This window comes from Colias croceus, chromosome 6 (genome assembly GCF_905220415.1).
Source record: "Colias croceus chromosome 6, ilColCroc2.1".
NCBI classification, from domain to species: Eukaryota; Metazoa; Arthropoda; class Insecta; order Lepidoptera; family Pieridae; genus Colias; species Colias croceus.
In genome coordinates, this window is record NC_059542.1 from 9,153,936 (window position 1) to 9,178,055 (window position 24,120).

At 34.0% G+C, this 24,120-nt stretch overlaps 2 protein-coding genes across 5 annotated transcripts; one reads left to right on the forward strand and one right to left on the reverse strand.

Annotated features, from left to right (window-relative positions):
• On the reverse strand, positions 1-17,414 carry LOC123692917 (inactive histone-lysine N-methyltransferase 2E). 4 transcript variants are annotated; one of them, XM_045637787.1, is made up of 12 exons: positions 17,274-17,414; positions 16,518-16,632; positions 14,139-15,829; positions 11,581-13,993; positions 11,318-11,499; positions 11,041-11,218; positions 10,521-10,956; positions 10,339-10,442; positions 8,904-10,256; positions 7,873-8,098; positions 5,126-5,251; positions 1-3,041 (listed from the first exon to the last, which is right to left on the reverse strand). In XM_045637787.1, exons 2-12 carry the CDS (start codon positions 16,554-16,556, stop codon positions 3,007-3,009), a joined length of 6,783 nt encoding a protein of 2,260 aa, XP_045493743.1. In that variant the 5' UTR covers positions 16,557-16,632; positions 17,274-17,414; the 3' UTR covers positions 1-3,006. The 4 variants fall into 4 exon arrangements, with proteins under 4 accessions (XP_045493743.1, XP_045493742.1, XP_045493744.1 ...); XM_045637786.1 differs by having other exon boundaries at positions 16,518-16,799; XM_045637788.1 differs by lacking the exon at positions 16,518-16,632.
• Positions 17,415-19,079: 1,665 nt separating this feature from the next.
• Positions 19,080-22,978, forward strand: LOC123692457 (probable rRNA-processing protein EBP2 homolog). Its single transcript, XM_045637207.1, has 5 exons — positions 19,080-19,240; positions 19,315-19,535; positions 19,864-20,022; positions 20,585-20,732; positions 22,584-22,978. The coding sequence occupies exons 1-5, from the start codon at positions 19,181-19,183 to the stop codon at positions 22,935-22,937; spliced, it is 942 nt and encodes a 313-aa protein (XP_045493163.1). The 5' UTR covers positions 19,080-19,180; the 3' UTR covers positions 22,938-22,978.
• The last annotated feature ends 1,142 nt before the right edge of the window (positions 22,979-24,120 follow it).

Below are 24,120 nucleotides of genomic sequence, written 5' to 3' on the forward strand. Positions count from 1 at the left end.
TTTTATGTAATTAATTATCATAACATCTTTTATTCTATATTATTATTTTAAATTTTACATGCTTACTTCAAACATTAAGAAAGAAATAATCAATATTTAACATCTGGATAATATACAGCTCTATTTTATGATCCACTTAAGAGTTTAAAAATTATATAATTGCAAAATATTTCATTGTTATAATGTCTTAAAAATAATCGACAGAAGACAACTCGGTAAGTGGGAGGAAAACTAACCTCAAAATTGACAATAATATGCAAACATTATCAAGTGATTTTATTAATTGTTAACAAAATATATGTAGCTTTTTGCTTAAACATTAATTATTTTTAATATTTACATTTACAGACAGTTTTCTACTGAATGATATTTTAAAAAAATTATCACAAAGATTTCATCTAATTGTCTACGAGACGTTAAAGTGCATATAAAGTTCAAAATTAAAGCAACCAATAACACACATATTCTTAAACTTTAGTATTCTATGTTATTTTAAAAGAGGTGTTCATCAAATCATGTTAAAATAAATATACATTTTTGTAAAACGATCGTTTTAAAAAACTTTGCAATTAATACAATCAATAGAACACGAAAATAAATGTATACTAAAGACATACCAGTAAATAATGCTAAAGTAATTAAAATACCAAATAAAATATGGCAACACGGACAAAAGGAGTCTTAACAAAATGCACTTTAACTTGAAGGGAATAAGCGACAAATTTACAATCTATTCGACAACCAGTTAAAATATATACAATTTTATTTTTCTCTTATCAATGTCGATCTCCAAAAACGTTAACACTTCATATTACACCAAATTCCGCTAAAATAGCTTTCTGTACAAAAAATATATAAATAATGAATTACATAGTAAAATAGCTAAATCATTTTCCGTCTACTTTTTTTCACTACACGTAAGCCTTTAGGCGATTATTGCAACACGTTGACTAAATCTAAGTTCGATTATGCTTAGTGAAATGACGTTTACCGAGTAGGTAGTCGTCAATATTGCCACACTTGCAAACGTTTCCTCGGAGTGATTATTATAAATGCCAAAGTATTTATAAAATTACAAATAACCATATTAAAAAAAATGAATGTGACAACATCGTACTTATTTACACTGAGTTTGTGCAGAAACCGGTTCGGCACGAGAATGAGTGACCACATAATAAGTGCAAAGAATAAAATAAATTCTCCAATGGATAGTTCGATCACTATGTGACTCCCGACTGATTGTATCACAAATAATATTAAGTAACGAAATGAACACAAGAATCGTGTATGGCTGTGCCCACTTAAAAATAAAATTATAGGCGGTAAGAAGGTTCAATTTAGGCGACAAGCATTAAGGCTGACCGTGTGATTTGGAAAAATCATTTACTGAAATCAAATTGTACAATTTTTGAGCAATTTCAACGCACTGGGCTTGATTAACCACGCATTGTCAAATGCAATGGACAGATATAACCGATAGATATTAAGATACTGCAACGACATAATTTAAACTGAGTCAACTGGATACCGCTTAGATATTGCATACAAAAAAACAGACTGGTATTTAGTAATTACATCTAATTTCTATTCAAATAGAGCTGTGAAACTGAAATGTGGATTTACGTGGAAAGACATATTGTAAAGTTACCCGACTGGAGACTAGATGAGAAATTGTGACAGAAACACGAGATAGTAACTGGACGCTCAGTTAGGCCCGAACAAAACAACTGTATTCGTCACAACCAATAGAATATTTTGCATTTCGCACATTTTCACTGGGAAGGTGACGTTAGCCCGAGTCCTACTCACAACATACATTCGTTGTCATGTTAGGTATAGTCACTGTCTAAACGTGAAATTATATCGAATAAAAAGAGTAAAAACTGTAACGGACTCGCTAATTATCATCTATAGGTACAATCAATGAAAACAAGTGTGTGAAAAATCATTTTTATACTAATTATATCTAAAACTGCGCATTATTACTATCACTAATATTTTTAACTATTGCAATACACTACGTTTATTAAATCGATTTTAAAGATATCATTCATTAGACAGCAACCATACCGATGAATATAAAAAATTGCTCTTGTAATCGATGATTATGTTACAATTAAAACAAACATCATAAAACATGCTACGGAATTACAACGAAACGTACGGGGAATGAGGATTTTTCGACAATTTATAAAATTTACACTAAACTGTATGAAAAAATGATACAAAACATATCCTGTTTACGATATTATGATATTAATTAATGTGCGATAACACGTGTGGAAGTTGTGCAACATGGCCGACACGTTCCGACGCACGTGACGCAGACACATAACGAATAATTCGCGATCATTGAACGTGTTCTAATAAAGAAAAGAGCGGGGAAAATATAACTGGGAGAACTGAACATGAAACACGGCAAAACGTTGTGATGGTGTGATCGTTTATTGCAGACACGCGCGCACCTAAAATTATGACACATAAAATGTAACCTCTAACAATGGCTAATGCGAATTCATATCGATTCCTAATTACACCCCTAACACTACGCCTAGATAGCCTAGGGGAGTCCCGAGACCCCGGTGTATACTCTAAAAAAAAGTAAAACAATAAAAACAACTATAATTTACTTATACATTATGCGTACAAAACCTTAGCCGACGTTCCCTAGGACGCGCCATCAAATAAATATATTAATAAACATATCAATAAGATACATAAACATTGTACATATATAAAAAATCTTTTCACATACCGTTATACATACGTACCGCATAGCTTCCCTACGACTTACATTAATCTATATACAATATGTACAGAGGGGAAAATAAAAACAATTTGTACTTGCAGAAAAACCGTGAAGTTAAAATAAAAAAAAAAGTTGAAAACTGAAATATACAACGCCTCACACACAACTCGATAAAAAAAGTTACATTTATAATATATTACAAGCGAAACGTGAGATTTACAAAAATATTTTCTTATCGCATGTGCGTAGAGTCGCCTCTACCTCTCGCATCGCTTCGCGCCCTCCACCACATCTGGAAACAACAAAATGCACTGTTCATTATTTATTAATCATTATACAGGGTGTCCCACTGTTGGTATACTAAGCTCAAAGGAGGTTATAGTTATGCATAGGCTGAGTACGTAAAAAATAATTTAAAAAATCCAGGCGCATTTTTTTTCAAATAGATGAATTCTTAAAACTCTATGTGTACAACTGTACACCCATAACAAGAAACCCGCCCATTTTCGCCACTAGCACGTGAGCTATCGTTTAAGATTATGTTTTCATAGATAAAATGCTCACATAAGAGAAGTGGTTTATGCCGTCTGCGCGAAGCTAGAAAAGAAAACATGGATTTTCAGGAAAAATTTAGCAAAAAATTTTTGACGTAATTTTGATGTTTAAGTATTTTTTACGTGATCAGTGTATGCAAAACTACAAGTACCTTCGCGCTTAGTATACCAATAGTGGGACACCCTGTATAGTTTCATATTATAAAAAGAGCAAGGGAATAGTGAATTCACTTGTGTAATATTTCTATAAGCATCTTTAATGTGACTGAAATCAGACAGACAAGTTAATCAGAATTTAGTGATTATTATTTATTTTTAATTTAGTTCCATGTATTATATTTTTCGTGGATGTAAAATATATTTCAATTTTTGCCTGTAATAGCACGGCCGTAGATTCGTCGTTTAAACACACTTTTATTTGAATGTTAAAATTGCGATAAACATATTTCAAAATCAATTGAATTTTTGCACTCGTCTAACCTCGAACCTCTCGACCTTAACAATAACTTTTAACATTCATTTGCACAAATGTGAATATCAAATTGTTAAAATAATTAGATGCGTCACAGTAATACTACGGCCACACTACCGTGATATGCCAATAATTATTGCCACAACTTTAACAACACCTAGGTGTAACCACGACTTATGGCCATAATTCTACAATGCCAATCAATATGACAAATGGCGGTAGGCAATAGCTCTGGCGGCGGTATTCTTTCGCACATCAAAGAAGATTACCGCCGTAATTATTGCGTATGCGGCCACACTACCGTTTGTCCAGTGTGCAATATGAGCTCACCGGCGACGCACGTATCGACCGAAATGGAGTGGTCAAATGAAAAAGCGCTCGATGGCGCAAATTTTGGGAATTCTTGGAATTCTTCTCTTTGGGATCTTGGGGATACCCAACAGAAGAACTATAAACATCGCAGTGTACACAATGATGCGTGGCGTCGGATCAAACAAAATTTATCATTTCCAAGTACAATATGATGATTTGAAAAAGAAAAAATCCTTTTTAAAAAGAAAGAATCCTTGATGAATTATTACAGAAACCATATTATATATTAATTATTAACTAATATTTTTTTGCTGCGGTAAATGCCAATAATTACCGACATATCTAGGTAAACTGTAGTGTAACCACACCAGTTCATGCAGTAATTTAGACGGTAATTTAATGCCATAATTATTGCGGTAAAAGCCCGGTAGACGGTAAGGTAGTGTGGCCGTAGCATAACAGTTCAATCGTCAATTACTTTGGTATGCATACATGAATAGAAAAACAGCTACGCGTTAAATAATTTAAATTAGTTCAATTACATTCAATATACAAACTTCGAAGTTGAATGCTCTTATTGCTACTAGGTACTTCATTTTGTTAGTTCGCTGTTCATAATGATGTCAAATCATTGACTGTCCCTCAAATAATTTAATTCTAGGAAAATAACTTCTAAGACGTGAGGATTTTAACACAAACATTTATAAATGCGAAAATCTGTGTTACGCTTTCACAGTTGAACCCCCGCAGATTTTGTTGAAAATTTTAGAATGAATATTTGAATTAGACCCAGGATCCAAAATAAACATTTTCTTTGTCACAAAGCTAGCAACTAACATCTATTTTACAAATAATATTAAAAAATATAGATTTTTTGTTTGTTTATTGCGATTTACTCCAAAGCTAATCAATCAACTTGAAAAATTACTTTACCATTAGAAGGCTATATGTTTAGCTAGTATTTTTTTTTTATATATTTTGTAATATTTTTACTTTTTTTTATCTTTTTCTCAATCAAATGTAAAAGAATGATCATACCAGCGGTGTCGGTGGGCGGCCGCGCCTCCTCGTCGTCGGGCAGCGCGAGGCCGAACTCTCGCCGCAGCCGCGAGCTGAGGTTCTCCCGCTGCCGCTCCGACGCCGTCGGCTGCGCGTCGAACACGCCTGCGGGCGATTCGAATTTCGAATGTAATTTTTTTTTTCATTTTTTTTTCGAATTTTTTTTGTGCGTGGCCTGATATAAATTGGTTTTGTTTCAGGCCGGACAGAAATCGAAAGTCGATTTTTTTTTCTGTTAAGCCAGATACCAATCGTAAACGTCGAGTTTAATGTAGAGTAAAAATGGAGAGTTAGAATAAGATTAAAATAAGATTTTTTCACAGGGATTAATGCTAACTCGCTTTGTGATATACCTATTGTACAAAGCCATCAGGTTTTTATGACAAATGTGATTATGATATGAAAAAAAATAACTTCTTTCCTCCTTTCCCAAAGACTTCTTCTCCAAATCCTCAAATTTCATCCCAATCGATTCAGATGTGAAAGCGTAAAAGACCGAAATTTCGCATTTATAATAATAGTTTAGTGAACAGGTTGGCAATTGTAAATTACTTAAATTATACTGTATTTAAAACAAACAACAAATATAAAATATATTTATTCCCGTAAAATGTATAGTTTAATGTATAACTTTCATATTAATAAAATCTGTTTTCAAGTACCACAAACTATTGCTGCTATCAAACAGTGACACCACGGCATATAAAGTATAAGAACCTTGTATAAAACCTTGCAACAAAGAAACCCCTAACATTTGTACAAACACTCCTATTGTTGTACAAGAACGTACACACGATGTATACATTAGTCACAGAATTAACATAAACTATTCGCAGTATATGTGAGCCGCAAATCCGGATTTCATATTAATATGTTGTTAAAATATTCATTCAAAAGTAGGTAGTTATATCAAATAAAAACATGTTATAAGTCACTTTAAATGTTTGTTATAAAAATAGTTTTATGTATTTTTTGCGGTTTGATGGTTAATGCAAATTCTTCACGTGTTCATTTTTTTGCAGCTATTTCTGCGCCATAGCAGTGTAAAACCTTGGGTTAATCTGTAAAGCAAGCGTACATTCATGATTTACTATTACAATACATTGGATTAATGGCAATATCCGCTGGATGCAGTAAAAATACATAAGAGTCTATTTATAAATCAAATCGATCTCTATTACATTAGTTGGCAAGACCCGACCGATGTGTTCCGTCCGTAATTTCTAGACTGCGCACAAAAATAGATTGACAAAACGGCTCGTGTAAGCATCAGGACGCTTCAATTTACGATAACGAGGACAAAACCGCCAGTATCAATTATCTCTCGCTGCATAAATCGCCCCTATTAGTCAGGCCATTTGTAATGATTCATTTAAATTCATTTGCATCAAGAATGATCAATTCACGTACGACCAGGCCCATCTGGCACTTGGCAAGAAAACAGCGGCCATTCGTCGCAACAAAAACATGTTTGTGTATTCAAGTATTCACTTTTGTTTCCAACAACGTCGAGTTGTATGTTAATTTCATTGTATGGAACCTTCACGGCAGATATCAATTGAATTATTGATTCGATATACGTTTAGATAAATGATATGGCCTGGATTAGATGGTATTGATTCAGTGATAAGGGTATAGAGTATAGTTAACGTTATAAACGCAATTTTAGTGACGACATCCAATGTACTCTCAAATTAAGTTCCTGTTCTGATACTGAATCAAAATGTGTGACCTTTGTTTTTGTAACGCGCTACGATGAACGTTCAAGTCACGATCTCGCGTTTTTTATATTGTTTACTCATGCTTGATATTGTGTTATGTGTATAATGTTGGCAAACATAGTTTGAAAATAACATTTTAGAATAAATTTGACCCAATTTTTTAGTTTCTAAAAATTTAATAATTTATTAAATATTAATTTATTAAAATCTAACACAATTTAATACCGTTAACATGATCCCATAAAAGCATCTATAAATTGGAACTAAACTAATCGATAAAACAACAAATCGTTGATATAACTTTTTAATTAGTCATGGAATCGTAATAGCTCGATAAAAGTGCAATTAATTACATAGATTTATGCAGCGAGCCGGATGTAGGCGGGTGTTTATTTTCTAATTGCACGCAAAGGAACTAGGAAGTACAACACGACAATAATTGTGTATAGTGTAAACTCATTACATACTGACGGCTTGATTGCCATGAAATTATCTCGATCACTTTGGCAGTCTTTAAATAACGTCGACAGGAACATAAAAGAGTAGAAAATGTAGGTTAATCTGGGCTCATCCAGAATTTACATTTTACGGCTTTCAAAATGTTGTTAACTATAATTGCTGCAATGCAATTTATTGCTATGTTATTTAGCAGAACTCAAGGTAGCCTTAATCGATTTTTAATCTATTCTACAAAATATAATCCTACTACATAGTTCGACGATTTGATCAACATTAAAAGAAAAAAATTGAATAATATAAAATGTAGCATGTTAAATGCCAGAAATCTATCCATTAGAGTCATCATCTTTAGGTATATGCAAGCCTGCAAGACGTCTTTGGTAGCTCTGCTGTCTGCGTACATTTATCCGCCTCAAATTCTCCTAGTGGAACGAAGCCTCAGCTTGGTATATTCGCGGAGAGGTCCTTGTGCAGGCGCTGCTCACTCCACCTATAGTACAATCCTCCTTTACCTATAGGCACATAGCACCTGCAAGCGAATCTCACCTTTAGGCATATGCGACGAGAGGTCCTTGTGCAGGCGCTGCTCCAGCTCGTCGACCGCGGCCGCGGCCGCCGCGTCGAGCCGCTGCGGGGACAGCGAGGCGGAGCCCGACGAGGTGGTGGAGCCCGAGGACCAGTCAGGCCCCGCGCACAGCTCCCCCTCGGGGGGCCCCGCGTCGTCCGCCGCGGCGGGGCCCTTGTGCCGCTTGCGGTACTCCGTTATAGAGAGCTGCGAGGAGCAAGGGGTTAGTTGCGTGTGCGTGTTATGTATGGATAAAATTTATACGTGTGCTGTATAAGCTTAATTTAGTACATATTTTATTCCATTGTAAATTGGTGTAATATATGAACGAATGTATGTTTTTACTTTTAGTGAATAAGATTTTTTTTTTTTTTCATTTTTAGCCTGTAACACAGTTTTAACTAGTACAAGCTTTAGTTTCTAAAAGTACAATAGTACTAATTTACCAGTTCAATGACAAAGATTTCTTTGTAAGTAAAGAGTATGTACCAATGTAACTACACTACACCTCAAAAACTATAATAATTATTGTTTATAGTGTCCAAGTGTTTATTACATGTACTCAACACAGCACAAAAAATACACTTAATTAATTATAAAGAAGGTATCATAAATAGATAATAAAATAAATGCTAAATAATAAATAATTAAAAATGATAACTTTGTAAATATAAACATTTTAATACTCATGTTTGGATAACTGCTTATATCTTATCATGCTAACCTTGATCTGGTTAAGTTTTGTAAAATATCACACACCTCCACAATCAGCTTGCATAACGATTAGCATCCAAATGTTAATGTAGTCATAATGATATATGTATGCAACTACATACAAGATTATCCATCATTTTACTTAAACATGTTTAAAAAATACTATTTAGGTTTATTTTTAATACGTAACCATGAAATCAAAAATGTTACATGTTATTTTTTTTTTGTAGTAGGTATAGCCATGTACATAGATAATATAGAATTATTCTACATTTTAAAGAAATAAAATACAACTGACCTTCCTGCGGACGGGTTTGGGCTTGTCGGCGGGCGGCGGGTTGAGGCGCGGGTCGTTGCGCGGGCAGTAGGGCTTGCCGCGCGCGGCCGGCGCCGGCGACGACAGGCTCGACTTGTTCGAGCTCTTCAGCACGCCCGACAGCAACACACTGTTATTCGAGTCCATATTGTTCACTCGCGTCAAAATCTCTTGCACACTTTTCAATTCGTCCACTGGCGTAATACTGTCCTTATCGAATATACTACTGTCTAAACTTGTAGTCCTATCTATTGCACTTTTTATTAGCGACATGTTCGGTATGTTCTCGTTTATCGACGAGTCCACTTTGAACGAATGCGTCATGTTGCTGAATATGCCCGAGAACAGGCCAGTCGAGCTGAACCTCGTCGAGAACGGCACCGTCGATTCTAAGACGGTGGGACGTTCGATGATCTCTTTCTCCTCGAGTTCCGGAGGTGATTCCGGACACGTTTGTGCTGGATTCGGTTTCATCGGCTCCTCGGGAAGAGGTATAGTTTCTGGAGACGGAATTATTGGCATCGGATCGGTTTCTTCTGGTAAGGGGATAGTCTCTGGAGCCGGTAACGGTATCGACTCGACGGGAGGCAACGGTATATTTTCTGGCGATACGTCCATCTTCACATCCTCATGCGAGTTTGCATCGTCGTGAATATCCCCATTGCTTTCCGACCTATTACTAGTATCGTCTTCTGTCCGCAACTGAATACTGATCTGATCGTCAACCATGTTGAGATCGAAGTTTAGATTGACTTTCTTCCGTTTTTCTTTTGGCGGTTTCTTATTCCTACTCTTTAAAATCATTATGTTTTCTGTATGAAATGAATGTATTTTCTTTTGAATGTCATCCATTTCATCACGTTGTGGAGACGAATTGCCACTCGTATCGGCGGATTGTGAGCTGTTAATTTTTTCGTTTGGACTTTCGATGCCTTTTACTTCGGTGTTGATCTCATTAGATTCTAGTTTTGATTGCGTTATCACAGTCGTATCTATTTCCATTGGCACAACTTTATTGTTAGTCTCTTCAATTTCCAAATTGTTATTGTTATTTGCTGGTATGTCGACTTGTTTAGGTATCTCTGGCGTTTCTTCGTCAGGGACGCCAATTATCCTTCTGATATGTTCAGAATTATGTGGCCCTTTTAAATTTACGTTTAGAACATCATGGTCAATGTTACACTGATCATCAGAACCTTGGCCACTGTCAGACCGCGTTCTATCTCTTGCGTACATATCCATTATATTTCGTTTATACTGCCGCGCCAATGCTAACGAGTCTTCTTTTACCGGTGAATCTTCAGACGTTAACACCGGCGAAGTCTCATCGTGACTCTAAACGAAAATATAAAAAAAAATGAGATAATAAGCTAGGCCATAATACTTAAATTTACATTTGACCAAAGTTAATACATACGTGATCTATAGGATTTTGGTCGTAGGACAAAGATTCTCTGGCCAATCTTCGCTTCTTCAAAGGAGTAACCATTTCATTGGGTGGAGATTCTGAAACAAAGGTGTCTACATTTAAAATAGTAAAAATATTCATAAAAGAAAATATAGACACAAAAATACATATTTAATGATGTGACGCAATACCTATACATGGTGTGTCGCTCTCTTCACTGATGGCCTGTCTTAACCATCGCTTCTTAGCACTATGCTGCATTGGTTGCGCGACTTCCGGGGGTTCAGTAGGCGGCGTACTTCGTGTGATCCGTTTAGCTTTCTTTGGAGGTTTATTTCTATCTCGCCCTGGAGTTCTCGGCGGCGAGTGCGGTTCTTCTTCATGATAGTCTTGACCTCCACTGAGATCGCCAATCATGGTGGACGCAACTCTCACTAAACTCTCTAAAGACGTAGCCGAAACTAAGGGCGGGCGGTATGGAGAGTTGTACGGTGAAGGAGTGCGATCCGGCGACCGACCGATCCATTCGTTAGCCATAGTCTTCTTAGTTTTCGGTTGTTTGAACGCTGATTCGACGGAACCAACAGCCGCTTCCACAAGGAGACACGCTGAACTCAATCCCAGGTTCTAAAATAAAATTTTAATTAGTCCTCTAAACTTAATTATTAACAAATTAAATGAATAGAAAGACAACAATTTTTATCAACATACCTCAGAAACAGGTTCATGTGACTTATCTTCATCAATAGATGTATGAACATCATTTCTAGAATGTTCTGGAGGTGGGGAGAAAGGCTGTGCCTCATCTCCTGAAGTCACAAGATCACTATCAGCAGAATTGAGACGACGTCGATTGGATTGCGAAGCAGTGCGTGCACGACCTTTACGTCTGTAAAATAAAATTAATGTATTAAATATAAATTTCACTTGTTCATTCACACGTAAAAATATCATATATTCAACATGCACTTTACAAACTACACCATACCTTTTCCGCTTTTTGAAGCTATTGTGTACATCATCATCGTCATCTTTTTCGTTGTAATTATGAGGATGCGGATCTGATTCTCTGCGCTTTTGTCTCTCTTTAACCTCTTGTTTCCTTTGTTCAGCTCTTTCCATCCTTTCAAATGCTTTCATTATAGCCTCCATTTTACGTTCTTCACGAGTCTGCAAACAATTCTTAGATTTAGCATAAAATTTATCTAACTTAAAAATAAGATTATTAAAACTATTTTGGTTATCGCTTACCATTTTCCTTTTATCTTTTTCTTTGCCAGAAGGTGTTGGCAATTTGTCTTGAGAATCATCAGTTTTATCATCTAATGAGTCTTGATTAACACATGTGGTTCTGCTTGATCGTGAAGAGCGATCATGACACGCAGACTTAGCTGTAACTTCACGAGTCACTGGTCTCTCATCTTCCGATTTCGGTTCAGTTTTAGGCTTTTCTTCTTCTTTTTCCACTTTTGGTTCCTCAACTTTTTCTAGTTTTGAAAACAATGAAGGCAAGATTGGTTCTTCGGGAGCTTCATATAGTTCTATTTTTGGTTTTTCTTCTTTAATTTCTTCAATCAAAGGTATTTGGATCACAGTTGGACAGGCTGGAGGCTCTGGTTCATAATTTGTTTCAGGCATTGGTATTTCTTCTGGTTTTTCCTCAATCTTAGGCTCAATTTTAACAAAATCAGGCTCATCTAAATCAGGTTTCATTTCTTCTTTAGCTGTAAGATCTATTTCTTGATGCTCTTCTTTAATTTCAGGAATGTCTGATTTTATAGGTTCAAAATACTCAGGTGACATTATAGGCTCTTTAACTGGTGACATAGGAGGCAACTCGTGTTTTATCGGTGATTTTTTCTCAGGTTTTATGATTGGAGCTTCTGATTTAAATGGTGGAGCAATTTCTTTTGTAGGTGTAGTTAGTAAAGATGACAACGGTGGGGATAACGGTGAAGACGAACTGTAACATCTATTACGACTACGTTTTTCTCTTGGAGGGTAATCAATCGGTTTTCTAGGTGCCATTGAAGTAACACCATTAATTTTGCAATGTTTGGGATTGCCACAAGCACAAGGTTGTTTACTACCATCTGAATCATGACCAACCGTTATTTCCGTATTGGATTGAATAACGCCAATAGTTACTAAATAAACATGTAGAGCTCCTTTTACAATGCAATGTTGCAGTTCAGCATTAGGTTTACATGACCTACGAACAAATCTAGCCTCATTACCATATGTCCTAGTGTCAATACATATCTGAGTGTTGTCTTTAGGTAACCTGTAGAAAAACACAAAAGGTCCAGGCTTTTGGCTACCTGCCCGTGCCGAGTTTTGTAGTTGTGGGCGGTGTTGATTTGAAAGCATGTATTTTCCTCTCAATTCAATTATTGGAGTGTTCTCTTTTAGATCTTTCGTAGCAATCAATATTTTGCCGCCAGCGTGTGGCACTGTTGTACATAAATGTGCTGTGATAGATGAAGCCATGTTGGATGTATTTCCAAGTTTACTACTGTATTTCATGATTTTTGCTCGCAATTCTGGGCTATAATGATTCGTCATTGCAACTTCGTAAAGATCTCGCCAGTGCGACTGATTATTAGACATACTACTACTTGTATTGTACTTGTTTCTATTTAACATTAATTCCTTCTTGCGTTTGACACGTTTTTCTGTGAGCTTTCGTTTTGTTCCCTTTCTAACCATTTCTGCTTTCTTTGGCCTTTTTGGCCCTCTTTTCGGTGGTAAAGGTGGTAATGACGGTTGCGGTAGAGGTGGAAGTACTGGAACAGTGGAATTATTATAAGTAGTAACACAAGATCCACTTGTATTTGTATATGTCGTAACTGTTAATAATCTCTTTCGTCTTTGCCCGGGAATTCTTGTGCATTCTGACGAATCGGAGTCAGAAGCTCCAAGTGCGCTCAACTCTTCTCTTTTCCTTAATTGTATGGCACGAGCATGACGCCTATCTATGGCGCGAGGTTGACAGAGTTCACACATATAAGCATCAGGAATATTATTTCTGTCAATGCCCATACAATCTACATGCTGCCATTCTCCACAACGGTCACAACATATCATGTATCCATCATCATGTGTAAAATCACAAATGCATCTTGTTTTGCCTTCTTCTTCCCCTTCCGGAGCTGTCTCAGTATCACTGCCACCTTGCTCTGGAGGTCTCCTCTCCCCTTCAATTGATGATATAACAGATGCTGCATCATCATCTTGCGGAGGAGGTGGTTGTGGTTTGTATGTAATGCAACTTACAGCTGGTACTGTCGCTACTACTGGAAGGGGTGCTGGAAGCGATGTTGGGATAATTGTTGAAAGAGTAAGATCAAATGGTGTGGTGGCTGGAATTATAGGTGAAGTTTTCATAGGGCTTAATGGCGATGATATTTGTGTGATAGTAGTTATTGTTGTTGGTGCAGATGTTGTTGTAATTGTTGTAGAGAGACTTGCAGGTGGGGTAGAAACTGGAGCAGGAGATGGTGACGAAACTACTGATTGCTTTTGCATTGGCAGGGCATATGTATGATCCAGCATTATAAGTGCCAATGCCTGGTGTGTGTATCGTCGTAATTCCTCTGACAAGTTTGGTCTCTCTTCTGTGCCAATGATATCATCTGCAGTTAGTAAAGTTGACTTATCTCCACTGTAAAAGATAAAAATTTATGAGTTAATTATTTGCTTATCTTACGTAGGTTTAAATTTAGACATATTTCTGTAATATATTAATGTATTGTTTTTTACTAAATTAAAAAATTATAAAACCTACTAAAAAGACATCATATACTTACAAAACAATCCTTTTATGATTAATAGGTTTAACTTCAGCTATCTCCTCAATAGGATGAGTAGATATATTATTTCTTTTTGAAGTGACTGGTGTAGGGCTCTGTTGAAGCATGAGCTTTGGTTGAGATAGTGATTGTAAAATTTGTGCTGTTAACTGTTGATTAGCTGATACTTGTGATATCGTAGAGAGCTGATTGTCAGGTCCATATGTTTGAACATACCGAAGATTAGGTGTAGCTCCTGACTGTACATAATGAGGTCCTTTTGGAAGACTTGAGCTCATTGGAGCTGTGGTTAAGAGAACAGGCCCACAGGGCGATTGTAGCACCAACCGTTCTGCTTTTTGCACCTTTTGTAAGGCCAAAGGTTGTTGGTTTTTATTGGAAGGACTGCCCACCTTTTGTATTACCTTAGAAGTGTTACTTTCCATATTGTTATAATTTGAAGATTGGCCTTTATATGTAATATTGGCCACAGGCCATGTCTTGCTTTCTGTTTTATGCGCAGTACCAGCCTGCTGTATAATCTTTATTGCTCTTGATTGATTTTTTTGCACTTGGGAATTCTTACCCTTAAATGTATTTACAGATTTCTTTCCAGAATGTACAGACACCTTATTTGGCGCAGATACAACTCGTGACAAAATGTGACACTGCATGTTTCCAGACGATGCAGCCACCATAGTATTAAGATTAGCACCATTGTTCACTTTACCTATATTTGTGCCTTTAGCAAACCCATATGATACATTCTTTACTGGGCTGTTGTTAATAACTGTAGGTGATAAAGTTGCACCACCAATAAGGGACTGACTTTTACCTGTCTTAGTACATAGGACAGAGTTGTTAATATGTTTTTGGGACACCACATTAGCACTTAGTTTATATACATGATTCTGGGTTCCATACACTTGAGTTGTTATATCTTTGTTTTGTGTTATATATTGTTGTGAATAATTCGAATTTTTGGGTAAAGTTATGTTACTTAGAATTTGCACTTTAGAAGTTTTTGGGCGAGAATTATAATTTGCCTCTATTATATTTGCCCTTCTACCGAGGTTAGTGTCATTTACATAACTTTCACTTGTGATTATTATTTGTGATACACCTTGTTGTCTATCATCATCACTTTTATTATCCGTAGGTGCGCTTGTTGCAAGAATTGTAGGCAACCACAAAGTTTGGTTACCGGTAACATCTTGGGAAACATTTTGAATAGCTGTTATATTTCCGACAGCTGCATCAACATTAATTGTAAAGTTCTGAGGAAGTTTAGCAACATTCTGTACAATTGCACTACTCAGAGGTGCTTGAATAAGTGTTGCAGTATTTTCTATATAATTTCCATCACTGGAATCATCGGTTTCTTGTAATATGGGGTAGGCAATATGCCCCACGGTATCAAGAGAGGCCTCCTCTATCCTCATGATTCTAGGAAGGGAATCTACAGACATCTCACCATCACACCCTTTATCGCTAATGTGATAATCAATATCTTTATTCTCTACTTTATGAACAGATTTTATAATACTTTCATGGTTTGTGGAATCAGGTTCGGGGTCGCCCTCATTACTAGATATGGGTACAGCCCTCAAAACTGGAGTACGAACACTTGGTGCATCCATAGTATTCATTACTTTTGATTCCAATATGTGTTCAAAAATGTTTGCACTGGAGGTGGTCGGCCCGTAACTCTGTAACAAAAATATATTTACCAATTAGCTGTGTTATGCTTGTGTAGGACACATACATTTTTAATGTTATATTAAACACATAGGTATAATTTTGGTTATTGTTTTTATTTATTTATAATATATAGATATCATAATACATCAACCAAACCTTTTATCAAATAGACGTACTTGAATATCAAATCAACATCCCATATCATGTGCCCTAATTCAAATTGATAGTAATACAGCGACATAATATTAAATTTTTAAGAAGTCCACAGAACTTACCAACCTTATGGCTAATACTTAGAATAATTTTAAAACTAAAGGATGTAATAATACAACATTGGTAGAAAATTCTTTATTCAATCGTAAAAGTTCCTGCAGCATACAATATATTATAATCATGAGTATGAACTGTAAAACAACATCAATAGATAAATATATACATTTTGATTTATGGAAATACCTTTTCACTGTACAATAACCTTTGTCAGACTTAAGATCATGACCAATGCAAAATAAAGTAAATTCATTGCATTTTGTTTGAACTATGCTTGTTAATGTCTAGAAAATCTCATAAGAATATTAATTAACACTTCAAAAACAGTACCTTCTAGCTTATTTTTTTAGACATTTCATAGTATGTGTTGAGCTTAGCAAGTTAGTTGTGTAAAATGGATTTTTCTAACATAATTATTTTACTCACTTGCCGGGCCACAGGTTCATATTCCGATGAAGTTGACATGCTGAGAATACCATCTTGGGTCGGACCCGAGATGATGCCGTGGAGAACGCCTGGTCTCCGAATTAAATTTATTCGACTGCAATCGAAAATTGATGGTTTATCCCTGCGCCTTTTGATATCTTCATATATAAGTTCGGGATCGGAGTTATATTATGTCCGGAAAATATTTTTAACGCTCGTATACGACTTTATTGTCGAGGTCATTGTTCCAAATTATATTCAAAATTCACATTATTTCGCTTCCTACGAGAAAATATAAGGGATCACAGCAAAATAAAATACAAAAACGCATAGGAAACATGCGTAAAGTTGTAAAATAAGCAGATAGGTTAATATTCACTGCCGCCATTATTGTGGCACGAAAATGAAATGTCTCCAAACATCAAAAAAGTAAACACTAACCTAAAACCAAAAATTTGTAACGAAATATAGCCCACTATGTAATAGTTAACTTGCAATTACTGCATGAAACTTTTAATTTGATTCCGCTTAGTAACAAAGAAGTGAAAAATATATTATAATAAGAAAATGAGGTTTGTGTATTTTCTTCAAGTAGATGTAATCATTTACAAGAAATAAAAGGCAGAAAGGGTCAATAGCAAAAGTAATCAGGATAATAGTATGAAAAGATTTACATCTATACTAACACTATAATTTTATAAAGAAATCCAGATGTAAACACATAAAGAGTAAAATAAGAATATAAGTTGTACTAACCTTTTCTCAAATAAAATAACAACCCCTACGACGTATTTAGGCGATATCCGTCAAATATTTTCATAGCACAAATTAAAAAGGCCTTAAAGTCCGAAACTACGACCAAAACATTCACAAGAGTCGAAGATGGCGGCCATTGCATTTTCGTGATACAAAACAACGGGGGGGTTTCATGGAACAAGTCGAAGTACTATCGACTTCCGGTCAAATTTAGAATAAATATTTGTAAGTTTTATCATTGGAAAGTGTCTTAGATTAATGTTAAATACTTTATAAAATAAATAATAATTTTTTATAAATTAAAAATTACTAACCTTGTAATTTTATTCTCATTTCAATAAAAAAGTAATATAATTGAGGAAATGTTTTCATAGACAATGTAAATTTATTGGATATGGTCTATTACTTATGGTACTTTATTGCTTATGGTCTTTACAGATAATTAAAACTATTATTATTCTATATTTAGAACGACAGATTAATGAACAAATAAGTGCATTCTAAAATGTAAGATATTAAATTTTATCATTTAATTTTCAGAATACGTTTATTGTGTCATATCCTGAAAATTAAATGTTAAAATTCAATATCTTACATTTTAGAACACTTACACTTAAGTGTTCATTAATCTGTATGTGTATTTTCTGTGGTGTATTTACACGTTAGCGTACAGCTCTATGTGGCTCTAATGCTTAGGAACACCTTAGGAATCACTTAGGAATTCATGCCTCATCTAGTATCTTAGCTTGAATAGTAACATCCAAAAATCCAAAATTTTCATTATCTCTTGGCGTTTGAGCAACTTTTCATGAAAAGAATTTATTTATTATGTTAATAGACAAAATTTTTGTGAAAATGTATTTATAATATATATTTTCTATATAAGCATAATATTTCCGAGATATAATGTTACTTAATATTATATCTTTGGAAATTTTCATGTTGAAATTAAAGACTTTCAAATGGTGTACATATATATTATTGATACTAATAACCAATATATTATAATATATATTATATATAAAGGCGAAAGTTTGTATGGATGTATGGATGTTTGTTACTCTTTCACTTAAAAACTACTGAACCGATTACAATGAAATTTAGCACACATATAGAGGGTAACTTGGATTAACACAAGATAGTTTTTATTCCGGAAATCCCACGGGAACGGGAACTATAAGGGTTTTCCTTTGCATACGCGGGCGAAGCCGCGGGCGGAAATCTAGTATTACATATATTTGAGTAGTGAGTACTATTTGAATAGTAATTTAAAGTCATGATAAAATGTACACTGATTTTATATTAATTTATCCTAGAACATCTCAAGTCAGCTAACTCATATTATGCGTACAAACATTTGTTTATTGTACAAAATAGTGTTTGTGCATAAGGCACAAGTAAAAAAAAAAAATATGCGGTATGCCTTGGGTTTGCGACTTGCGTAATGCGTATTCGTGTTAATTTGCATGTGGAATGTGATTTACCGGCATGTGTCTGCATGGCGTCTGTTTGAAAATATAGTAATGCGTATTTATTACTATGTTGCATAGAAGTGAATAATTTTTTTTTTTTCTTATCCATACGCTTCAACATCTTTTTAATACATATTAATATGTTATTTCATATCAAAGCAATTTTACTTTCATCTGTTATTTTTTAAGAACAACAAACAATGCTGTCTTTATATAAAATTAAGCTATCCTACTTTTAATCTATGGCAAATTATTGTATTCTGGCAATTCTCTATTGCTCCTTGGCAATGTCATTTGAATTCAACCTTATTCATTGTTTGAATTTGAGTTTGACAGGTTCATATCAACGTGCGCTCAGCGCCTGAAATTTTTTGAATATTGTTTGCGAGGTTATGCGGTTCTATAATTTTCTCTCAATTTTATAAAACACATAAAATGACGACGAGTGATTTTGTATTAAATGACAGTGAAAGTGATGTAGATTCTGATGAAGAGGTAATAGTCTGGTTGAAAGATATTATGGTTATTTTATAAAATTTGTGATTTCAATTTTCATTATTTTTTTCCAGTTGCAAGAAGCTTTTGCAAAAGGACTGCTTAAACCTGGGCTAAATGAAGAAATAGAGAAAATTGAAAAACGCTACGTGAACAATGTAGCAGATTTAAAAGCGAAATTAAAAGAATTTGAACTAAAATTACCATGGGTTGAAACTTTAGATTTGGTGACTGCAGTTGCTCCTTTGGCACCAGATGTGGCCTTGCAATTACAACAAACTGCACAACGTAGAAAGTAAATTATTGTTTGTATAATCGCAATTTTTTTTTAAGAATGTATGTTTGTTACTTTGTAATGCAACCACTGAACGGATTTTGATGATACGTCTTGGCGGTGATGAAGTATTGTAGTACCAGAACAACCCAAAAGGCTTTATATTATGCAGGTGAAACTGCATAGCATAGCTCGTATCTTATATGTATTTTCTTTAAAGGGTTTTTCATGTATTCATTTCTGTGAACCTTTAAGATATGTATTCCAAGTTTTGTATTGAATTCTATGACCTAAATTATATTAAACTCAATCAAAATTAATGATTAAAGATTTTTTATTTAATTTTTAGGAATGTACAGGAAAATAGCAAAGGAAAGCAGGTATATGATCCCGCACAAGATCCAGTATTGAATGAGTTTAAAAGGGAGAATCTAATCCACCGGCAGGCACAGGCAGCTGTTGTTGATGGGATCAAACGCTTGAAGGAGCTCAATATTCCAACTAAAAGGTACAGTTTAATTAAAAAAGTATAAATATTAGAAATTTAATGTTAATATTTGTTATAATAAGCAATATTATGACTTATTAGTCACCTGTTAGGAATATATCACCTGTTCTTGTCATACTATTTTTTTAAAGTGAAACTTCTATTAAATTGTCTCGAACTTTTTGGTCTGTGTAGCGCATGTCGCGTGACGCACGATACGTACGATAATTATCGTACAAATACGATAATTTTTCGTTAAATGTCTATAGTGTGAAAAAAAGTTTTACTTTTACCCTGGTTTCATAAAACCACACAACATTTTTTAATGTAGTGAATTTGTCAAAAAATTATAATGAGTTTGTTGTCAATATGCTTTACTACAGCAGTTCTGAAATCACCACATTTGTTACAAATTATTTATGATGTACATTGATACTTAAACTTCTTTGTATCTAGTTTTAAAGGTGATTGTAGTTTTAAGATGGAAAACAACCATTTGTTACTTAAAACTTATTTCTCACTAGCCTTGGTTCTTTATTTTTGAATTAAAATAGACTACTAATTAAAAAAAAAAACATTTTAGGCCAGATGATTTCTTTGCTGAGATGGCCAAAACAGATGAGCACATGCAGAAAGTTAGAAAGAATTTGATGGCGAAGCAAGCTGCGCAAGCAAGGGTGGAGAAAGTCAGACAGTTGAGGGATCAGAAGAAGATTGCTAAGCGTGTGCAGGTAATGATATTGTATTATATTCCTTATTTTGTGATAAAGTTTGCCAAGTGCAGGTAATGATATTGTGAATTTGCTACTTATTTTATAGTCTAAGATCCGGCTGCAGGATTAGTGCGTTCATCGGTTTTTTGCTGAAAACCGAATTTTTATGTATATTTATAATTAGGAGAATATATATCGACTAGGTTGCCAGTCAAAATTTGGCCGCAAGCATGTTTAATTAAAATTTTTCTAATCGATTTTTGGGAAAAAAATTCGTTCACTTGTTTTTTTGAATAAAATGTAGTCTACATCACGGCAAATGATATAAAGATTCAAAAAAATCACGGTTGCCGCTTTTCACCTGGCCGCAACATCTTGGCAGCCTGGTGCAAACAGGTATGATTTCGATTCATTTTTACGTTCTTAACGTACATTTATGAATCATATATCAAATTAAAGCTATTTTTTTTCTATTTATTATCATATATGGTTGCCTAATTAAATCCGGCCGCAAATAAGGGTTGCCGGCTGTTAAAAATTATAAATATTTACGCCTATAAGTACACCGACGCATTCTTTTTATGTATATTTATAATTAGGAGAATATATATCGACTAGGTTGCCAGTCAAAATTTGGCCGCAAGCATGTTTAATTAAAATTTTTCTAATCGATTTTTGGGAAAAAAATTCGTTCACTTGTTTTTTGAATAAAATGAAGTCTACATCACGGCAAATGATATAAAGATTCTAAAAAATCACGGTTGCCGCTTTTCACCTGGCCGCAACATCTTGGCAGCCTGGTGCAAACAGGTATGATTTCGATTCATTTTTACGTTCATAACGTACATTTATGAATCATATATCAAATTAAAGCTAATTTTTTTCTATTTATTATCATGTACGGTTGCCTAATTAAATCCGGCCGCAAATAAGGGTTGCCGGCTGTTAAAGATGTTGAATATTTAAGGTTGAGTGAAAGAAAATATGTCGTCCTTTTCAAAATGACAAATTTAAAAAGTAATATTGATTTAATATAATTAACAGCCGATCCTCTCTTTTTCTCGTTGTTTCGCTGCCGCACGCGAATGCGTCGGTGTATAATTTTTAACAGCCGGCAACCCTTATTTGCGGCCGGATTTAATTAGGCAACCATATATGATAATAAATAGAAAAAAATTAGCTTTAATTTGATATATGATTCATAAATGTACGTTATGAACGTAAAAATGAATCGAAATCATACCTGTTTGCATCAGGCTGCCAAGATGTTGCGGCCAGGTGAAAAACGGCAACCGTGATTTTTTTGAATCTTTATATCATTTGCCGTGATGTAGACTACATTTTATTCAAAAAACAAGTGAACGAATTTTTTTCCCAAAAATCGATTAGAAAAATTTTAATTAAACATGCTTGCGGCCAAATTTTGACTGGCAACCTAGTCGATATATATTCTCCTAATTATAAATATACATAAAAATTCGGTTTTCAGCAAAAAACCGATGAACGCACTAATCCTGCAGCCGGATCTCGTACTATTATTATGAAGTTTTCTATAAATTGAATTGAAGCATTTCTATCTTTCTACAAGCATGTTTGCACATGACAGACAGACAAATAGAGTTACTTTTTAATTCATAATAATTTTGATACATAATATTGAAGTTAATAAAACTAATTTGTACTTATAGACGACACAATAATAAATGCTATCAACTTTAATTGAAATATGTATAAATTAGGTGCCAATTCCTCTATCATTGATTTTGAATATATCAATATAACAAGATCAAGCTGTTGTTTTAAAAAAAAGCATACATAACTGTCACAGACTAAAAAATATAACCTTTTAATTTACTAATTTTTTTTTAGATTGACACAAAATTGAAACAAGCTGCTGACAAAAGGCAAATGTTAGAACAGTTAAAACGAGTCAGGAAAGGTAAATCAAGTGATTTAGGATTTTTGGACGATAACAAAGGTAATAAACAAAACGAAGGCAAGAAAGTAAACAAAAGGCGCGCAATGAAAGATAAGAAATTCGGTTTTGGCGGGAAAAAGAAAGGCTCGAAATTGAATACCAGAGAATCTTCAAATCAAATGGAAGGTTTTAACAGCTCTGCTAAGAAAAAACCTTTTGATTACAAGTCAAAGTCCTTTAAACCTAATAATAAGAAAAAGAATCAGAGGCCTGGTAAATCTAAGAGGAAAGGTGGTAAAAGATGATGCTTTTAAGTTTAAGTGGTAAAATAAATGTATTTCAATCATATTTGTGATTTTATTAAAAAGTAGCTATTAGGAATGTTCCATAAATGCGAGTTTATACTTCTAGCATTATTGCTATTATAAATACAACTATGTATTACTGCGAATTTTTTTTTCTAATAAATTATTTTCCATTGACCTATTAATTATTGTTAGATTCACTGTAGTACAATTTGTGTCAATTTAATATTCCATAGATTGATGCATACTTATTTTATTTATCACAAATACTATGAATCTTCTATGAATGTAGTAATACTATGTATAAAACTGAGTAGGCATCAATAAAAACAGATTAGATTTAGATGATAATTTTTTTTTACCTACAAGCTTCTGCCTTCATCACAGGGGGCATGAAAAATAGATGGCCGATTCTCATATCTAGTATCTACACTATAAGCCGATTCTCATATCTACACAAAATTTCATGAGTCATTCGAGGAGTATGGTAGCTAACTTTGTGAAACAAGTATTTTATGCATATAATATTATAGAAATTTAAAAAAAAAAAGAATTTCATAGCCAATTTTTTCCACATCATGTGCTATTTTGAAAGAAACGGTTATTATGCTTTGCGAAATTAAAGATAAAATAACAACAACAGTACAGCAAGTACCTATGAAAATTTATTAAAGTATACTTAGATATTTTTAATTTTCCTTTCATTTATGTGTATTGTGTGTAGTGTTGTGGGTAGGCATTGCGAGCAAGTTACACGAGTCTCGACACATCATTCATCATATTTTATAACAAAAAAATTGGTTATTTGTACTATTCTAATCGATAGTTATAAGCACAGGTTATAAGTCTAAAAATAAAACGCCAAGGAACTAGGCACACGAAAGTAAAAAAAAAATATCGATATATCGATACATCGATATTTAAAAAATATCAATATCGATATTGATATTTTTATTAAAAAATATCGATATATCGGTATGATTTGACAGAGAATATTCGTGCTTTAAAAATTAATTTATTTGGTGTAATCTAATTCAATCATCTTACATTTCTAGATAAATATTAATTAATATAGTTACATAATTTTTAATTTTTTTTAATCAATCAAACAACCATTCAAAAATTTTTATTATATAATAAATAAAATATAATTTGTTAAAAAGATGTTAGTATAAATTAATTT

What these genes read in the sequence shown, in the direction of transcription:
- LOC123692917 (XM_045637787.1), bottom strand. Translation starts at nt 16,556, where the DNA reads ATGTCAACTTCATCGGAATATGAACCTGTGGCCCGGCAA. An exon ending in AATCATAAAAGGATTGTTTT is followed by an intron (nt 13,994 to 14,138) that starts GTAAGTATATGA and finishes TATCTTTTACAG; the next exon opens with TGGAGATAAGTCAACTTTAC. An exon ending in GCCGCCCACCGACACCGCTG is followed by an intron (nt 3,042 to 5,125) that starts GTATGATCATTC and finishes TGTTGTTTCCAG; the next exon opens with ATGTGGTGGAGGGCGCGAAG.
- LOC123692457 (XM_045637207.1), top strand. Translation starts at nt 19,181, where the DNA reads ATGACGACGAGTGATTTTGTATTAAATGACAGTGAAAGTGATGTAGAT. An exon ending in ATGTAGATTCTGATGAAGAG is followed by an intron (nt 19,241 to 19,314) that starts GTAATAGTCTGG and finishes ATTTTTTTCCAG; the next exon opens with TTGCAAGAAGCTTTTGCAAA. An exon ending in CTCAATATTCCAACTAAAAG is followed by an intron (nt 20,023 to 20,584) that starts GTACAGTTTAAT and finishes AAAACATTTTAG; the next exon opens with GCCAGATGATTTCTTTGCTG.